The sequence below is a fragment of the Mastacembelus armatus genome, chromosome 16, assembly GCF_900324485.2.
Source record: "Mastacembelus armatus chromosome 16, fMasArm1.2, whole genome shotgun sequence".
NCBI classification, from domain to species: Eukaryota; Metazoa; Chordata; class Actinopteri; order Synbranchiformes; family Mastacembelidae; genus Mastacembelus; species Mastacembelus armatus.
The window spans coordinates 9,705,389-9,725,060 of NC_046648.1; the positions used below are offsets into that span (position 1 = coordinate 9,705,389).

The 19,672-nt window shown below is 38.8% G+C and overlaps 1 protein-coding gene across 1 annotated transcript in view; it reads right to left on the reverse strand.

Moving 5' to 3' along the window:
- LOC113122238 (dolichyl-diphosphooligosaccharide--protein glycosyltransferase subunit STT3B-like) overlaps window positions 1-18,185 on the reverse strand; it is a 57,699-nt gene extending 39,514 nt beyond the window's left edge. Inside the window, exon 1 of the mRNA XM_026293420.2 lies at window positions 17,563-18,185. Coding sequence (XP_026149205.1) covers window positions 17,563-17,837 — 275 coding nt within the window. The 5' untranslated portion in view covers window positions 17,838-18,185. The remainder of the gene's footprint in view (window positions 1-17,562) is intronic.
- Window positions 18,186-19,672: the final 1,487 nt, after the last annotated feature.

The following is a 19,672-nucleotide window of genomic DNA, read 5'->3' on the forward strand; positions in this document are numbered from 1 at the left end:
TACTAGATTAAGTGTCTGTGCTAATCTAACTGGCAATCAGCATCAACCTAATAACTGGCGAAGGCATAGTGACACACTGAAGACGACCAAGGAGAGATAGAATTGCATGAAGAGGAAGGAGGGAGGGAAACAGAAGTGAAGTGTGCTAAAAACTGTAATGTTACGTACCGGTAACACAAAGGTCAGTTGCTCATCAAACTGCAACAAACAATGTGCGGTCCTGATAAATATTTTTCAGTGACAGCCATGTTGCCTCTGGTCATTGTTAAAAGATTAATCAACTGTAAAAAGAAGCAAGGCCACTATGATCATTTCTAGTTTCTGTTTTTGAGTTTAATCTGGGTAAAGGCATTTCTTTGATATAAAGTTAGCAGCGTAGACGCTTTAATACACCCTTCGAGTGGATCGTAGCAGAGGAACAGTGGGGAGGAATATCAAGTAAGCACAGCAGATGAGCAGGGAGGGAAAATGTGTAGCTGCCTGCTGCAGCACTGACCACAGCTTTGTCGTCCTCCTTGTTGTCTCTAAATCTATCTTGCTTTTCTGCTTGGGTTATGTTCCCCTTTCACTCTGTCATTATCACCTTTTAAAGCCCCACTTAGCTCACGCTGTGGAAATTGGCTGTTATGATCATCACTATACACACAATGCTCATTCAGTAATGACCAACATTAACTCATAATGTATGTAATGGAACGTAAACACACAAGGTCAGATTTTACTCACAAAGACTCCATGTGTCACTGCTGTGTACCAGAAATGCAGAAAACCATTTCAGGTTTGGCCTTAATTTTCCTGTCAACTATGTACCTGGAAATTTTGTATAGGTAGACCTGGTAGTTATTGGATTTCGTATGTTTTTCCATTGTTTAATTAGAGTTGACACTTTGGATAGTGTGACACATAGCAGGGGTTTCACTCCAGACAGATCTGTCAAGAAATAAGAAAAATAGACCCATTTTTCTCACATTCAGCACCAATATTGGTCCATAAAATTACAGAGTGCAAAAAGACATTGCATAGTTTTAACTGATGAATTTTTCAAATGAAATCTGGAGCTGTTGGGCAAAAACAGAGTCAAAAAGATGCGCATTCACATCTGTGGTCTATTTGTCTTGATTTGTCTTGTATTATAGCCTGCATAGGTTGCATTAGACCAGACATTGTCCTACAGTATTTACTGAGAAACCAGTAGCCTATAACCATATTTATTTAGGAAGGAGTGGATTTGAAGCATCTTAGCTGGAGTGAGCCCTGTTAATAACATACGAAAACGATGTTCATTTAGGTTCTGTTTCCAGGGTGATTCACTGCTCATAAAAAAAAAAAAAAAAACTCAGCACCCTGGACTGCTTCAGGAAAGAATCATGAGAGAGACAGAGAGACAAAGATTGCTTATTCTGAAAGGGGAAGGTAATTTCTCCACAGACCCAGTCAGATATAGTGGAAGACCATCTAGAATCTTGTTCTAAAATTATTGCCTATAGGCTCAGATGATGGTGAAGGATTTTTAAGCCAGTCTTACAACCTCTCTATCATCATCATCTTTTAATCTGAAAATGTGCAGCCTTCAGGGCACACATTCTGTCACAGTAAAATATTCAGCAGTGTAGTGGACTTTCTTAAAAGGTCCACTTAATTTTGAAATATGCACTCTACCACCAAATTCAAATTTAAGCTATTTATTATTTGTTTCACAGTTAAAATAATAAAATAGGTCAAATAATGTGTTCATTGTCTTTTGCCACTTAATTGGAGCAATTTCAACGCTGCAGTAGTATTTTGCATTGTAGGCACTATCTTGGAAATCTTGGAAAGCATCTACATAATGTCTGGAACTGTTGGTTGATAAATACTGCCACATTTACAGTAAGGCTAGCCTTTCTTTTTAGTTAGTCAATTGAATACAATGAGTGAGTTGGTGTGAGGCCTGTAGCCAGGCTGCATCTGTTTACTCATCAAATGAGCTGTGATAAATCCTTACTACTTATGCACACAAAGACCAACAACACACATTTGATCCACGACAGATAGCAAAGGGATTAAAATTGTTACAGATGAATTTCTTCAGTGAAACGTGGCAATCTGTAAGCACACCACAGACATTTTAAACTTATTCAGTTGGACAGAAATCAGTCAGACACAGTGCTTGTATAAAAGCTGCCAGTGAGCTTGTCAGTGTCATTTCACTGACTAGACACAAAGTGAAAGACTGATGACTAGGGCTTTGAGGAAATAGAAGCAGGTGATGCACTTCAGGAGAACAGACAGCAGACAAAAGAAAGCAGGTATATTTCAGCAACAGTAATGTTTCAAAATATTTATCAAATTCAGTGTTTTCCAAAGCGTCAAAGTGCTAAAATATTGTTGCACAAGCTAAAAACATTATGCTCTTGGCCAGTGGTACCCTTGAAAAGCCTTTTCAAGTGCATATAAGAATTTATCAAATTCAGTGTTTTCCCAAAGTGTCAAATTAGCATACATTTGTTTTTTTCTATACCCTCATGCATTCATTCGTAGCTGCTTGGATATATAAGATGTCAGCAAAATTGCATCTTGAAATCAATCCCAAATGTTTCATAAACCAGAGGAGTTCACTGATGTAAATATGTGAACAACAGCACAATAAATCCACTATTTTAAGTGACCACCATTATGCTCTTTGGCTCTGGATCACCTGCTGTACCTCTCATTGAGGTCAGTGGTAACTATCATGAGTCTTCGTAAAACCATGAACACAGTGTAGCATTTATGCTTCTTTTTCTGCCATCCAGGTCATTAAATCATTACCATCATTACAGTCACACTGGTTAAAGTAAGTACAGGTATAGTTACAGCAGTATTTTACTAATAAATGATTTTTTAAAACTTTGCAGGGTAGCTTTTTGCAGCAATAGCATTAAGTGCTCATACTAAGTGATATAGATAAAATCATCTGTCCTAGTACATGTAATTCTATTTTGCAAAGTTAAATCCATTTTTCATACTGCAATATGACTAATCACAATATATTTTACCTAACCGTTTCACAGACAATATACTGCAAATGAGCAAAAGAAAAATGACAGATAAAAACTGTAATCCTGTGTTTAGTCAGTATTATTTTAGTGCATATCTAAATAATCTAGTGGAAAAGACAGTGGTGCTTGTAGGTTTTAACACACTTGCATAAGAAAAACTGCCACAAAATGTTCCCAAATAGGAGCTCACAAATGACAGGTGTGATAAATTGCAGAATGTACTTTTTTTGTTTTTCATTCTTGATTGGCTATTGGCCTGTTCCTCTGGATTGTGAAAAACTGGGCCTTGTTTGATTGATTGTTTGATTTTTTTTCTTCCTTGAAAATAAGAAAAAAAGCTCCTTGACCCCTCCTTCTCACTGCTGATGAACCAAACACACAGACAGCCTCATTCCCCCTGTGGAGCAAATGCTGACATCTTATATATCCAAGCAGCTACGGATGAATGCATGAGAGTATAGAAAAAAAAAAACAAATGGATGCTAATTTGACACTTTGGAAAACACTGAATTTGATAAATTCTTATATACACTTGAAAAGGCTTTATTAAGGGTACCACTGCCCAAGAGCGTAATGTTTTTACCTTGTGCAACAATATTTTAGCATGCCAAAACCTAAAGAACCTAAAGAGATTTGAATGTATAAAACTTCAAAAGAACTATTACCTGTGATCACAGGGGGGAAAAAAAAGTCTAAACCCACTGTTGCAATGGCTCTATTACTCTTCATGCAAGCGAGTACTTCTTCACAACCACAATAGAATAGGTTTGTACAGAGTTACAAAAAAAAATGTGTAAAGAGTATATAAGTGTAGTCTGGTCTAAACACTGAGATCAGGTAAAAATCCAATAAATTCCAATAGGAAATGGCAGTCTACATTTTATATGCATGTGGTGTTTGCATAAACAGACTTTGCAAGGAAAGCAGTGCATTTAGTCAGTGATGGGATGTGATTACAAAAAAACTGCATGAACTAATGTGTAAGCAGTATTAAGGCACTGCTGAACTAGCAGTTCGAAGCAAGGTGCAAATCAAAGTAGAAATATGCCATTACTCAAAAAGGAAAGATAAAGAGGACACCGGTTAAAATTGAAGTTTTCCCACCTGCAGTATTGGCAAAAGCACAAAAAAGCTTAAATGTTGCGAGGAAGGTTTCACATTATGTCTTACTACAGTTGCCAATTTGTAATGTTTTCATATGTGCAACTCTAGATGAAAGAGAAGTATAGTGGATAGAAATACCCCACACTTGCAAAAGAATAGCCTATCAACATCACCAATCTCCCCCACCACAGTGAAACATCTAAACCTACAAAAGAAGGCTGTCCCAGAAGAAAGCTGGCAATCATGAAACTGGTGGATATCCATTCAAAACAGTGTTATGTCACACTGTAAGAAACGGACACAGGTGACAAATGCAAATCAAAATTCTTACTCAAGGTATAGTATGTGCTGACACCTACACTGTAAAGTGTTTACCTAATAGCGAAAAACTATTTGAGATTGTTCTTATGAGGTCAGGAATTAGTGTGGAGCTAAAAACACAGCCTTTACCCCATTAACAGAATGAATGCACAGTAAGTGGTAGCTAAAACACTTAACTTTAGAAATGTGATGACATGAAAAAAACTATTTAATGCAGATCAGTTATATCTCTTAATTTCCTCATAATATATAACTCATATCAATTTTTAAAAAATCTGTGTGAATAAAATAATGGACCTAACATTTTTAAATTGTGTTAGTGACAAAGCCAGCTTTTGCAGTTTCAAACTATTGGACAGGTACTAATATTAGGTAAATGCTGACATCCTGTCTCTGCTTGCATTTTGAAAATATATAGATTTACATTGTTGTACTATAATTAACTAGGAATTCATGACACATTCTGACATACCTCAAAAATGACAGTAAGATCTAACGAAGAATCTTTCATCAATTCCATGTCACGGTGCAGCATGCAGTGATGCAGTAAGATCAATGTTATCACACAGTTATTCTAGTCTCTAGTATGGATCAAGCTCCGTAACCTCTACACTTCTTATAATCAAACTCAAAAATAATGTTTTGCAATTTTCATTGCATCCTTCATGCCCCCTACTGTACTTTCATAGTTGGGATAACATTTTAAAACTCTAGAAAACTACCTTCAGAGCTATGGAAAAACTAAGCATTATTTCCCTGATTTTAACTGAACTTCATGTGTAAAGTTGGTGGAGTGCCCTGTGCTGCACCACACAAGTCACATGACTCGCATATCATGTCTTGCAAATCATTGCCATAGTTATTTAAATTATAACCAGCAACTGAAAACCAAATTTTGGTGCCACCTTAGTTACAGTGCTAATGTTGCAAGCAGTATATTGCTACATGTCAGTGATTCAAACAGTGTTTTTTAGTAATCTTGGTAGCTGCATGCTGGGGTTAAAGTCTAACAAATTTGAACTTGTGCCATGTTTTTGCTCCATGTATTGCAGAGGCAGCACAATGTACCACATACACAACAATGGCGAGGTGTTTTTTTTTTCCCATGGTAACATCAGTGTTCCGTAAGGCCAATATTGTATTTCTGTTTACCTCGAGACTGTCACAGACATACGCAACAGGCAAACAGATACCTCTATTATAGCTTCTCAAAATTGTACAATCCTGTATTACAAACCACTGGGCTATCTTTTAGCATCCATTAAGCTTTAAACACATAAATCTATTCCTGAGCTTGACTTTGCAGATCATATTTGTCTCACCAGTACATAAACCAGCACACCCTAACCAACTATGTGAATGTGGCATGATGGTGAAAAAAATAAGTTAAAGCAAAAGCAAATTAATAAACAAGAGGTCAATTATTAATAACTTAGCATTTCACCTTTGAGTGCAGATGGCAGTGAAGATAAGACACAAAAAACAGGGCAAGAAAAAGAAGTATGACATGCAAAAATGTTTTCCAGAATCCCACCAACCAATACCGCAGTTACGTAAATGTACATGGTATGTTTTCTAACCACTACATTATCAAGTCCCCCTGATCTATTTGTTAAAAATGTATTTTTAATTCATTCAGTATTTATAACCGCTTATTCCTAATTAGGGTCACAGGGATCTGCTGGAGCCTTCTTGCTGTGAAGCAACAGTTCTAACCACTCACCCACCATGCTGCCCTTAAATTGTACTTTCATTAACTGATAAACTGCCTTTAGTGTTAAACACAGTCTATTAATTGATCAGACAGTGAGATTTTTAAGTCATTCATTGGGGGTTATTGGTTCAAGCTTTTGAATTGCAGGATTTCACAACAAAACCATGTTATTGGTGTTAAATCTTATTTAGTTGGCCTACCTGATTAGACTGATCACACTGTTAATTAATATGATGAAACACTCATTACATTGTCAATGAAATGTTATGCATTCAATGAAATGTTCAATCTTCCATTATATTGTTCTAATACTTGTTCTGTAAAATTCGGGCTACTGCGTGGTCATTTGGTCGAGTGCAGCTGAGAAACATCCAGGAGAACTTCAGCCTGCACAGAGGAGAGCATCTGCATTAGATCTTCTTCCTGTATTATGTCTTTTGTTAATCATTCAAACTGACTTGTACAAAAACACACTTCTGTTAATTACTTAACATTTTAGATTGTGCCTATTTCCTTTTTGTAGCTATTCATTGTGTTTCTGTTGTATGTTTATTTTGTCTAATTTTTCAAATGCAGAAGTTATTCCATATAATTTGATATTTATATACTTGCTTGTATGATTTGCATTCTCATTTGTGTGTGTGTAGCTTCATTGTTTTTGTGTGGACCCAAACAGCAAACATTAGCCATCACTTTGTGGACAAGTACTTTATGTTCTTTGGGAAAATGTGATGGACATTTTGTCCATGTTATAGACTAAGTGATTCATCAGTTAATCCAAAAAAAAAAAAAAAAAAAAAACTGTATCTATAGAAAATCCAAGGATGAATAGCACACTGATGGCACAAAAAGCCTATCAAACAAAAACTGAGTGATTCCACATAATCCAAAAGACTAAATAGAAAACAAACAAACAAAATACATAATCAGGCAATGTCTGATAGGGCTGTTTGGGTTTATTGCACAGTTGTTTCATCATCACTGTCAGTATGCTTCTACAATATTTTAGGGACATAGAAATTTGGCTGTAGGGTTAATATCGTGCACAGAAGTGCCACAGCAGATCAAAGTCTTATTTGCAAATGTGTATGTGCTGCACACCCACACAGACTTTACAAAGGAAAAAGTAGCCATGGTAGGAGTCAGAAATCAATGGCAGTCATGGAGAAGGAGCTGTCAGGCAACGGTGTATGATAAAGTCCCAGCCCCAGCACCAGCCAGGCAACAGTGGACAAACCATCATTTACACACAACCTGACACACAACAGCATCTACCTCCTCTGAATGCAATTTTACATTTAAACATGTGGAGAATATATATAGACACAGATCACTTTATTCTGCAAATATATTTAAAACTGCTCTCAGTGTGCTTGAACGAATTTCCAAATAATTGTAATGTGAGCTTAATCGTTTAGTGCAGCAGAATACAAACACAAGCTTGTAATGGCTAGTCACAAATGTGACCCAGCTGAATACAAGGAGGTGTTTTCATTCATTTACATCTGATAAAATAAATAGTGGCAAGAAAATGTAAGTGAACCGATAGGAATGGTTTTTTTCATTACTTTCCGTAAAATGTCATCTGATCTTCATCAAAACAAAATACTCCATGTCTTTAATGGAAACAGGCATCACAGTGCTGGTGGAAAAAGTAACTGAAGCCTTGTGTTTAATAACTGGTCGAACCTCCTTTGGCAGCAATAACCTCAGATAAGTGTTTCTAGTAGCTGTGAATCAGACCTGTACAATGTTTAGGAAGAATTCTGGACCACTGCTTTTACAGAGCTGCTTCATAGTTTCAGGATGTCTGGTGTGATCTCTGAGCTCATTCCACATCATCTCCATCAGGTTCAGGTCGGGGCTCTGACAGGACCACTACAATACATGGATATATAGTTTGAAACCATACTGTAGTAGATATAATTCTGTGTTTAGAATCATTTACAGAATGTCCTAGTGCATCACCCAGCTTCCCAGCTCCTGAAGGTGAAGCTCTTTTTTTTTTTCCATTTTCCTGCCACTGTATAAGTAAAATAATGTGGTGAAATTGCTAAATTAAATTAGGTGCCAGACATTTTCATCCCCCCACCACCTCCTTCTGATCTCCTAAAATTACTCATCCAATTTTGGATGTTGCATAATAAACCAGCCAAAATAGTGTTGTGTAAGTTAAATAAGACAAGTACACAGTGCGAAGAATTTTCTCCTTAAAAACAAAATGTGTTGGAATAATTTTCACATCCTCCAAGGGTACCATTTTAGGTCAATCAAACTGTACAACCCAATGACGCTGTGACATAGTTTAGTTGTTTTGTTAAACAAAGGCAGGTGGTGACATTGTAAGAAACGGTTACTTTAATAACTAGAGGTATTAGGTCTGCTTTATTTTAGTTTATAAACCAAAATATGCAATCATCTACCAATCAGATAATTTTAAACTTCCTAACATAAATTAAAAAATCTGAAGCAAATGCCACTTGTATCTGTTCAAACTAAAAAGTATGTAAGGTTATGTTATTTTGCTAAACTGGTCTTCAAAAGCTTGCACAGCCATTGCTACTGCACAATGTTTTGGCAATGCAATGCACTTCTATGAGATCACTTAGCCCTAGTTTAACCACAGGTCCAACACTGTAATAGCAAACTCTGGCCCAACCAAACAGCAGAGTGTTTATTTGTTGTTTATTGTTGTTCTTTTTCGTCTCCTCTATCCACTTACCCCAACCGGTCGAGGCAGATGGCCGCCCCAAACTGTGTCTGGTACTGCTGGAGGTTTCTTCCGTTACAGGGAGTTTTTCCTCTCCACAGTCGTCAAGTGCTTGCTCATAGGGATTTGTTAGGTGTATATGTAAAGTGCCTTGAGATGATTATTCATTGTGGTTTGGCACTATACAAATAAAATTGGACTTAACTGAAAACTTTATGACTGTACGAATGCTGATGATATATACAAGGGCTGCAACAACTAATCGCTCAAATCGATTATTAAAATAGTTGCCAACAAACATGTTTATTGATTAGCTGTGTTTATTGTTTGTAGCAGCACACAGCAGGAGAAATAACAGCAGTTCTCACAAGGGGCAGACTGAACATTGATTCAGGCTGGGAATTTGACTCCATCGCAGGTTCTAATCTCACTGTCTGACTCTAAATGCAAACAATATTGGTGGACAAACAGGTGGATAGTTTCTATGCACTACTATGGTTGCTATGTGCATTGCCAAGAAATGCTATTATGTCTTTTTCAGCAGCTCAGCAAGAATGAAAGTCACGCTTGATGTGAGGATTCTGAGAGTCTATCAACTTATCTTGCTGCTGTGTTATCACTGGTCAAGTTGACTGTCTGCGGCAGGCCAAACGACCCACAGGCCACCAGGAAATGTCCTGGTGCTCCTGACAGTCTGTCTGCTAGTGGCTCACACCACGACACTACCCAGACTTTTTGCAAAGGAGCTCACGGGAAAAGTCCAGGTAATGTCTGGTCCATGTTCCTTGGACAGTTGCATTTTTACATCCAGATCACCAGAATAGCCACATTCAAGTGCATATCTGAAAGCATGTGGATTTATAAGGATTATCTATCTCACTTTTGATTTTAGTGTAAAGTTCAAACATCACACATAATTTGAGGTTTTGTTTTTACCTCTTGTGTTTTCAGTTTTTTCTGTTATATGTTGAAAAAAGTGCATCATAAAAAAAGTTCATCATTAAAACTACAAACTGCACTCACTTGTCACCTGTTACCTGTTAAAAACAAACTACTAGATGTAGTTTGGTCATTACATACCAAGGCCGTAACCAAAAATTGAGACAAAAAATAAAATGAATATTACATTAAAAATATTAATGGCGACAATGTGATTTTGTGACAGTTGTTCAGAAACAGATTTGTTTTAGCTCACTCTACACTTGGCACAACCGGGGAAATGATACTGAGAAGCGCAGTGGGAACAGGAACTGTACCTCTTTGTCCAGAAAAAAACAAAACAAAAACACTACAGTGTGTCTCCCATATTTGATTAGCCAAACCTGCTATCACGCCGGTGCTTTAGTGCTCTACAACATCCAAAATTAAACTCTATAAGCTCCTCATGGTTCTAACAGCAGGTTGCTCGGCAGTGCTCTCCTGCATATTTGTCCTTCTGTTCATTGTCATTGTAATATCTGTTCCCTGCAGATGATGTGCAAATCTATCTGCCGTTATAAAAGCCTAACAGTCATGCCTCTATTCAGGCTTCACGGGACTATCTCACAGATGTACAAACTTGGATGGATGTAAACTTCCTTAAACTGAATAAAGACAAAACAGAAATTATTTTATTTGGGCAACATAACCTTCTAGATGGCTATGACAGTGCCATTGGCCAAATAGCGTCCTACTGTCACCTGTCTGCAAGAAAGCTTGGCATGATTTTTGATCACGCTTTTAAATTTGACAAAAACATCGGCTCGGTAGCTCGACAACCATTTGTACATTTGTCTGGACTACTCCTTACTGCACCGTCTGCAGGTGGTACAAAATGCAGCAGCATGCCTGCAGACAGGAAAGAAACAGCGTGATCACATCACTCCAGTGCTTGCATCCTTACACTGGCTTACTGTTAAGTTCAGGATCCAGTTCCAAGCTTTATTAATTGTTCTTAAATGTCTAAATGGCACAGCTCCATCTTACTTGTCTGAGCCCTTGCAAGTCTCACACTCCAGCCAGAGCACTGAGATCCAAAAACCCACATCTTCTGTCAGGTCCCAGGTCCAGGCTATCACCAGAGGTGACAAGAGGCTTCTTGCTGGCGGCACCTAAACTGTGGAACTTCTACCTCTCCATATTAGAGCGGCCCAGACTCTGGACCAATTTAAGTCACTACTGCAGACCTATTTTTTCTCCTTGGCATTCTGTCCCAGTTAGGAGTAATACTTTGGCTTTTATCATATTACATTTTTGTTTTATTTTGTTGTAGCTTTTTTTGTTGTTTTATTTTTATTTTATTTAATTATGCTGATATATTTATGTTTTATCTTAGCTCATTTTTATTGTTAATTTATGCAATCAGGAATTGTTGATTGTGGGGTTTGTTTATAACTATACAGCACTGAGGTTGTTTTAAATCTGCTATAGAAAACTTTGACTTGACTTGTTTGCTGCATAATATTTGCAACCTGACAAAGCCTCAGGTCGACAAAATACAATATATTGACAAAGTGCCGTCCACTGACAGTAAAAATATTTAACCACAACACAATCCGGTGAACCATTTCTTAAACTTTACATTTCACTCCTAATTGTACCTCCTAATCTGAACACTGAGCTTTCCACAAATACTATAAATTCCTCTGAAAGTGACACTTGGTAAAAACCAAAACATCTTGAAACATATGTGCTTTGACAGTAACAAGTCTCAACACTGTTTATATATATATGCTTCCTCTTTTCCTTCCACAATTAAACTATAATCAACAGGTGTGCAGAAGTAAAAACGAGAGATGAATAAAGAAGAGAGAGGTAAGGAAAACAGGAGCCAAATCAATATGAACTGTGTCCTAGTCTAGTCACACTTATTCATGATTTAGTTTCTGAATGTCTTTCCAACATATGTCAGGCACTTGTCTATCTGTGACTGAAATGAGCTACACAGTTAAATTTGCCTTGCACATGATGTTTAAGATGACACTAATAATCGGGATCTGGCATTGCAAATTCTTTTGAACTGACTTTATCTCTCTCAGGGCTCAAACCAACATTGATGTCCTTATGTCATATCACACACCTACAAAAATTTTACACTCCAGAAGACACATGAATTCTTTTTAAATTAAAACCTTAAATTAAAAATTTTACTTGGTACTCAGAAGGCCTCTGTGACTGTTCGCGATCTTTAAAACCATAAGAAAATCTACAACTGTGTTTCAGTAACACTATTGTGTATACTAAATACTTTTTAACTCATTGCTTTGAGAACCATAAACTAAAATTTATTAATGTCCTTCTGTGGTATGTCTCTCAAAACTTCAACTCATAAACACTAAATCTATTAACATCCCAGATGGATTAATTAAATGTTAAAGATACTGTATCAGCTGTTTGTTCTTTGTCTGCACTTAGTCCTAATAGTCCTAAACAAGTCAAGTCCACAATCCACAATCTACAATCTAACAGTTACAAAAGAGCTCTCCTAAAACTAGTGTGATCATCCTGGCCATAAGGTCAAGTTTTAAATGCTGCAAAAGTTTGACATTCTTTGTGTAGGAAATGTATGATTTACTGCTAGCACGAAGCCTTATGTTCTTGTATAGGTAAAAAGTGCGATCAAAAAAGAATCAAAAGAGCACACTGTCGACACTGTATAGTATGGTACTAAATGCAGATGATTTGGTGTCAGGAAAATATTACTGTTTTTGCATCACAGTGCATACTGGGGTCTAGTAGCCCAACAGACAGTGAACATTTCCAAGACAAACGAAAGGCGATGGCTATTCAGTGAACCATTATAATACAAATTACTCCATCTTACTCTCTCATCACTCATTATATGTCTGCAAAGGCCATCTCACAGCCTAGCAGCTATCATTAACCAGCATTTTGGTTTAATTTCTCAATGTAGGCAAAATAAAATAATAAGAGACATAAACTTGTTCTACTCAATATCACTCACAAATTAAATAAATAAATGAAGTGTCGCTATGCACACAGGTGAATTTAAGCTATATTTGTGATGTGGACTCAAACAGCCCACCCTCACTTTTCCAGAATGTCCTTACTGCTATGGCATTACACTAAAACTGGTCTTCACAATGTATAGCCATGCACACACACTCACACCTGCTACAATCAAGCAGTAGTAGCAGTAATATAAATTTGGCAGATTACACAGTGTAAACCACTTCTTTGTCATGTCATATTTGCTGATCAACTGTGATCATCATTTTGGAAACAAAACAAAACAAAACAAAACAAAAAAAAAAATCTGATTGTGTCTTCAACCATTGGCAATTTGATCACCAGCTCAAGCCTAACAGCATATGGCATTCAGGATAGTAGACAACCTTATAATAATATACAACACAACAGATCACAACATATTAAAATAAACATCCACAATAAAAATAAGGGCTACCTGTGTTTGTATTAATTATCTCTAGTATTTTTTCTTGGTTCTGGTTTTCGTGTAAACTAGTGGCTTTAAACGGCGGCAGCCATCACTACAATCCCTTCCCTCATATTTCAAGCAACCTATAAAAGGTATACAAAACATACCAGAGAAAAGCTACGTGGATGTTGAGCCCCGTTTAAAGACATACTGTAAAACTTGCAATGGTGCAGAAAAAAAAAACTCTCCACAATTGTGATAAAGTGTGTCATTAGTGCATTCATTTAAACGTCTCTTTTTATATTATATTTAGGTTAATATGTTAGACCAAAAACAAAAGCTCAAAGTCATCAGCCAAATACTTGAAAAAGGCATATATGTGGCAGTACCCCTACCCTAACCCCCCCCTCTTCTCTCCCACCTCATGTATATTCCACCATTGAATGTTACTAACCTTGTGCTCTCTCTCTACCCTAGTTTGTGCTCTCTCCCTCCCTCTCTCTCTCTCTCTCTCTCTCTCTGTACCTTCTGCAGGTGTCCCTGGTCCTGGAGCTGTTTATCGCTGATGTGCAGTTACTGGCCCCACCAACTTGCAGTGTCTATTTGTTGTTTATTGTTGCTGTTCTTTTCTCTCTGCTCTATCCACTCACCCCAACCGGTCGAGGCAGATGGCCGCCCAAACTGAGCCCGGTTCTGCTGGAGGTTTTTTTTTCTTCCGTTAAAGGGAGTTTTTTCCTCTCCACTGTCGCCAAGTGCTTGCTCATAAGGGAATTGTTGGGTTTTTAGTTTTAGTTTTTGTAAAGTGCCTTGAGATGATTTGTATTGTGATTTGGCGCTATACAAATAAAATTGAATTGAATTGAATTGAGTAAATAACACATCTGCAGTGACAGTGAAATTAAAACCTACACTGCACAAGGTCAAAGCCACCCAGTGAGTCTGTAAGGGTGAGCCTGCCAGTGTGTTAGCCAAGCAGCCTCTCTGGCTCCACATCTCCTTAGCAGCCAGTGGGACAGAACATTTGTTCCACTAGCCAGTGAAAGCACTGGCAAAGCCACTGCTGCTAAAGAATCAGGTTTCAGGTGGGCCAGCTCAGTCTGTCAACACAGTTGACCAGAGGCACAAACTGTCATGACTCTTGTGCACAACAGAAGACACTAGGATTGTACATGTTCACATGAATTACTGGCCAAAATCCTGACACAGCCTTTTAGTGCACTGTTCACTTGATTGGGTTTAAGGGTTTTTACTGTCACCCAAGCAGGTCAACAAAAAGGCAATCTATCTTAATGTATCATTTGACCTCAACAGCACCTTAAGAAATGAAATGATTATGCAGAAACATGGGAGAAAAAGACCTGAAGAGGCAGGCAGTGTAAATGAAACTAAGTGCAAAATGTAGTCCAACTTTTTCATTCTCTTTCAAGCTGACACTTTTCATTTCTCCTCCCAGGTCTCCCTCCCTTTTCATTTTAAACCTTCAAAAGCACCTTTTTCCTCTTTTTGCTTGTGCGTATGTGCACCCACACACACACACTTGGCAATAAAGCTGATTCTGATTCTGAAGAAAATGCAGAGGAAGAACTAGATCTTTTCCAACAAATCTAAAACAGCCTAATAATAATGGTTTATTACAGACCACAAAACCTCTTGTTCTCATTCTGAGTGCTTTGTAATGTGGCACAACTGATAACCCATCTTACAGCAGTAATGGTGCACACACCATCAACTCCATCCTCAATAAACACCAGAGCAGTTTATAATATCTTCCATTTATGCATATGGAAATAAAGAGTACACTAACCTCATATTAGAGCAGCTCTATTGTAAGTTCACTCTGCTTTTTTTCCCCTCTATAAATTGTGAGGTTCCAGGTGTAGAAATGTCTTCTATACTAATGTTACAACTTACATTTGGGTTTGATAATCACCCGTGATTAAACAGAAAATGTATCTCTATTAATCTCTTTTTCCTCTACTGGCAGCTAGAGGTACTGGCAAAGAACGGATTTGCTACAGTCTCTATAACCAGGAAATGTGTTTATAATATCACCTAGATCCTTACACAATTTTATACTATGAATGTAGAAGAAATTAAGTTCTAAAGATAGATTTTGATAAACGTTCCTATGAGTCATAGAGCTGGGGTTTTGAGCAAAAGATGACAGGTGCAAGCATGCCATCTCCTTGCACAACCTTACTTTGAGCGAGGTCCAGCTCCCTAGCAAGCAAACATTATTGCATTGGATAGAGAGGATTAGAGAATAATTATGTATTAATGAAGGTGTTTTGTTTTTTGTTTTTTTTCTTTCTTTCTGATGCTGTTCCATGATTAACATGGCACAAACTCCAAGCATAGCTAACAGGCCAGCTAATGCTTTTTTGCTGTCCCATCTCTCATTTCTGAAGGCAAACGCCTATTAACTAACCACATGAAAGGACACATCGGAAAGTGTGAGAGCAGGCAAAATGTACAGAAAAAGAACAAACAAGGCAGTAGAGGGTTGATATGACTGTTAGCTCTCTATGATCCTCTTTTAAAGATGAGCTTCACAAATTTAAATGACAGCAGAAAACTTGAACAAGATGCGCTACTTTCACTTCACACATACAAGTGCACACAGTAACACATACACAAGGGGCATCCCCTTCAAAACATGAAGTGAAGCAGTGAGGCTTTGTCTGACTACTTTTTAAGCATCTCTATGAGATTTGTAACAAATATTTTTTGATCTTAAATATATTGTATCGTCAAATCTTAACCTACAGGTTAAACACTGACACACACAAAGGATCCCCTCAGTCATCCAAAAATATGGTGTACATAATGTCATCAGTGTGATGGCAAAGAGGGAATGAAAGAACAATAAAGCAGTGCAACAATAAATTTCACTCCATGTCATGCCATGCCATGTTTGGTTTTCAGACAGCCACACAGAAGGATTCGCACCCAGCCAAAGCTTTCAAGCGTCCTCTTTCATTCAGCAGACATGAAGCTGGCAGTTTAATCCACAATGCTGGACTCAGAATAATCATTAAATGCTTTCAGTGATGCAATGCAGGCTTGGGTCAAGCAACAGTCCCTTAGAGTACAAATAAAAAGCTTGAACAATATCTGGCAGAAGCCACGCTGATGGAGGTTTTGAAATGAAACACAAACAGTATGATGGTGATTGTAGAAAAAAGGCCCTCAGCTCTGGTTGAGCAGAGCTCTGGCCTGTTTAATCTGAGGTACTTCAAGATTTGTAATTAGCAAGTTAGCTTTGGAAGACAAGACAACGTGAAAATCAACAAAATCTGACAATTTGGCTAGTCCCCCCAACACCTCATAGCAAAGTCTTGTAGCAAAGTCTGATAAACTGTCAACTGCTGCCTATGAGGAAGCCCTTTGCATACTCGAAATAAAACTAGTAGCACATACCACAACCACAAAATGCTGCTTAAGAATTGAAGCTGAATCAGAGGAAGTGACGCTTTCAAAGCTGTACGAATATAAAAAAAAATGAATAGTGCTATGAAGACTAAGAGGCCATTCCAACCTAAGGAAAAACAACAGATTAGATGGATGTTAAGGAAATGTAATAAAGTCTGTACCTACAGTGTGCATGTCAAGCTGCAATATTCTAACTGTAAAGCAGCTTAAATACACACATACTGAAACAGGTGTGCTGGAAAGAGACAAATCAGAGACAAATCAGAGGGTGTAGAAAGGGGAAATGTTCACTCAGCCCTTCTACCCTGGGCTGCTTCTTTCCAAGTTCACCAGTGTCAGATCAAGCTCTGACCACCGCCAACAACTCTGTTGCAATATCCCCAGCCTTCCTCCTCCACTCTGTTACAATACTGTACTTTATAATCAGCTCCTTTTAATATATATGTTCTCTTGGCGCTGAAAAGGTGAGGCCAAATTAAGCAGCGTATTTTAATCAGCACAATACTCAGAGAATACTTCTAAAAACCAAGGGAATGGCTTCGACAAATGACGGAGAAGCTGTCTAAGATAACTAACTGGTGGTTCAAGCCTCATGTTTTATCACAGTAGTAAGTAGTAAGGAAACACGTCAGCCTATAGGCTTTAACGACGGGCCAATTTAGGGCCATAATATCAGTCGGTACAAGCAGGTCTTCAAATTAGTTTTGGTCAAACCAAAAAGCAAACAGCTTTTCACGGAATGTAGGTGCATGGCAAGGTGTAACGTTACTACAACCCCCAAACTTCACCAGTTTTAAAAGAAATCTGCTCCCAGGCCGGGCAGGGCTGCCTGTCCACCCCGTTTACAGCTCGGTGTGTGGGGGGGGGGGGGGGGCACACTCACCAGGGGTCAAACTCGTGAATGATGCTCTCGAAGCGAATGACAGCGAAGAGCCTGGAGCTGAAACCGGCCAGCCAGGCCAGGAACAGGATGGTGAAAGACAGCAGGGACTGCCACCCGGCAGGCTGCGACAGGCCGCCTGACAGACCTCCTGCTGCACCGGCGCTGCTGATTCTTTCCGCCACCGCCGTGCTGCTGCGCCCGTTCCCAGAGTACGATGCACCGGAGTTCAATGAGGATTTATGTTTGTTTTCGGACACCGGGTGATGCTCCGCCATATTTTACGTCAGTCCCGTCGTGGCAGGCAAGCGAAGCGAGCTCTCTGGTGTCACACAGGAAAGAAAAGCCCCTCTTCTTCCTTTTCTCTGCCACGCTCCACTTCCGAAACCACTTGCACCACCTTCCCTAAGCGCCCCACACTCCCCAGGACACCGGTTGTGATTCCAAAATCCCGACCCTTACTTCCCGCCTACCATAAACCAGCTACATAAGCCCAAGGAACCACATCGCAGCACGGTTTTGGTGCATACTGGAAATGACACATGCGACTCTACCAGTTCCTCCTTCCTTCCTTGGAGCTGGAAGAAGGGGCGGGAGTAGCCCGTGGAGCAGGAAGAGCCGTCAGCCTCTCACAGCGAGACAGGTACAGCCGACAGGGACAGAGCTCCGGGACAGGTCCAATCCCACGGTGGAGCGTGTTTGACAGACAACCACAATGACCAATGGCAGAAGAGCACCCTGACCACTGACGAGTGTAGCGCGAGTAGAAAGTAAAACACGGCGCATGACGGACACTGGGAAGAGCGTATGGCACGCGACAATCGCAGGGACTATGTAATCGCGCAGCCAATTAAATAAATGACTTGCGAAGAAGATGATGTGCCTGGCGACGTTTACTCAGGTGCTGTGGCCAAAAGCGCGACAGGATAGGAAACGGTGTGTGTAGGGTTGTAAATATAAAATACTAGAGGTTACCAAGTTTACAGAGTTATACTTAAAACGACTTTTGTCAAACCTTTTATTGCAATCGGCCTTTGTCACTGCCCCTACACTCCCCAAATACAGGCAGGCCGCATTTCTCTCCCCCTCCGCTGCTTTTAATTCTTTCACCTTGAGGTTATAAATTAAGGAGGAGCGATTTCAGAACCCTGGATGCTCAAGCACACCTACATTTCATCTCAGCCCCCCTAAAAATGATAATTAACCATTAGTCCTATTGTAAACTAATGTCAGATTTTCCAAACACGTTGTTTCACCACACACAAGCAATGTAGGAGAAGGAGGTAGTAAAACCACAAGTTAAGTTGAAAAGCAAATACAGTTGCTGACTGTTCTGACTGTGAACACTGGCTCGTTCTTACTGTGACTCAGAAAGTGTGTGGTTACAGCTTTATGGTGTGAATACTGTCAAACAACATTAGTTGACTTAGCTGAGCACTTGCCAAGCAATGAGCTAACATAACTGATACACTTTATTATTTTAGTTTAAGTGAAGATAAAATACCAAACCAGTGCAGTATTATTCTTCATTAACAATCCTATACAAGCCTAAACATTTGTATGCGCTTTCCTCACAGTATAGCCTATGAAGGTGCTTAAGACAGGTCTCTTTGAGATTGCAGTGTAAACAGGCAGAACTTCACTCCTGTCAAATTGTCAAAACAGGATTTCATAAATAGACCTGTTCTTAATCAGATGCACAGGATCATGCAAAGAGATTTGTACACCTGTGTAATTTTTTTTTCTCTGGAAGCTAATGCTAAGGTCATGAGTCTGCTCCTCAGCTATCACCTATACCCAAACTAAAATGCTAAACACGGTCAAACACACAGCCTTATCAGTATTCAGTCAGCAGCTCACACAAGCAATGCGTATCCTGACTGTGGATCTTTTGTATGCTAAATGTTCCACATTCACATATTCATATGCTTTTGAAGGTATAATGTGTCAGTTTTTATTGAGCTAGTTAACCTAAATTGCACCATAAATTAACAGAGAAAGAGCCAGTGTGACAGGTGCCGTGCTGCAGACAGATCCTAATAGAGGTACAGCCACTTTTTGATGTCATAATTTACATGGATTTCTAAGTTGTTATTAATGGTCCATAAATCAT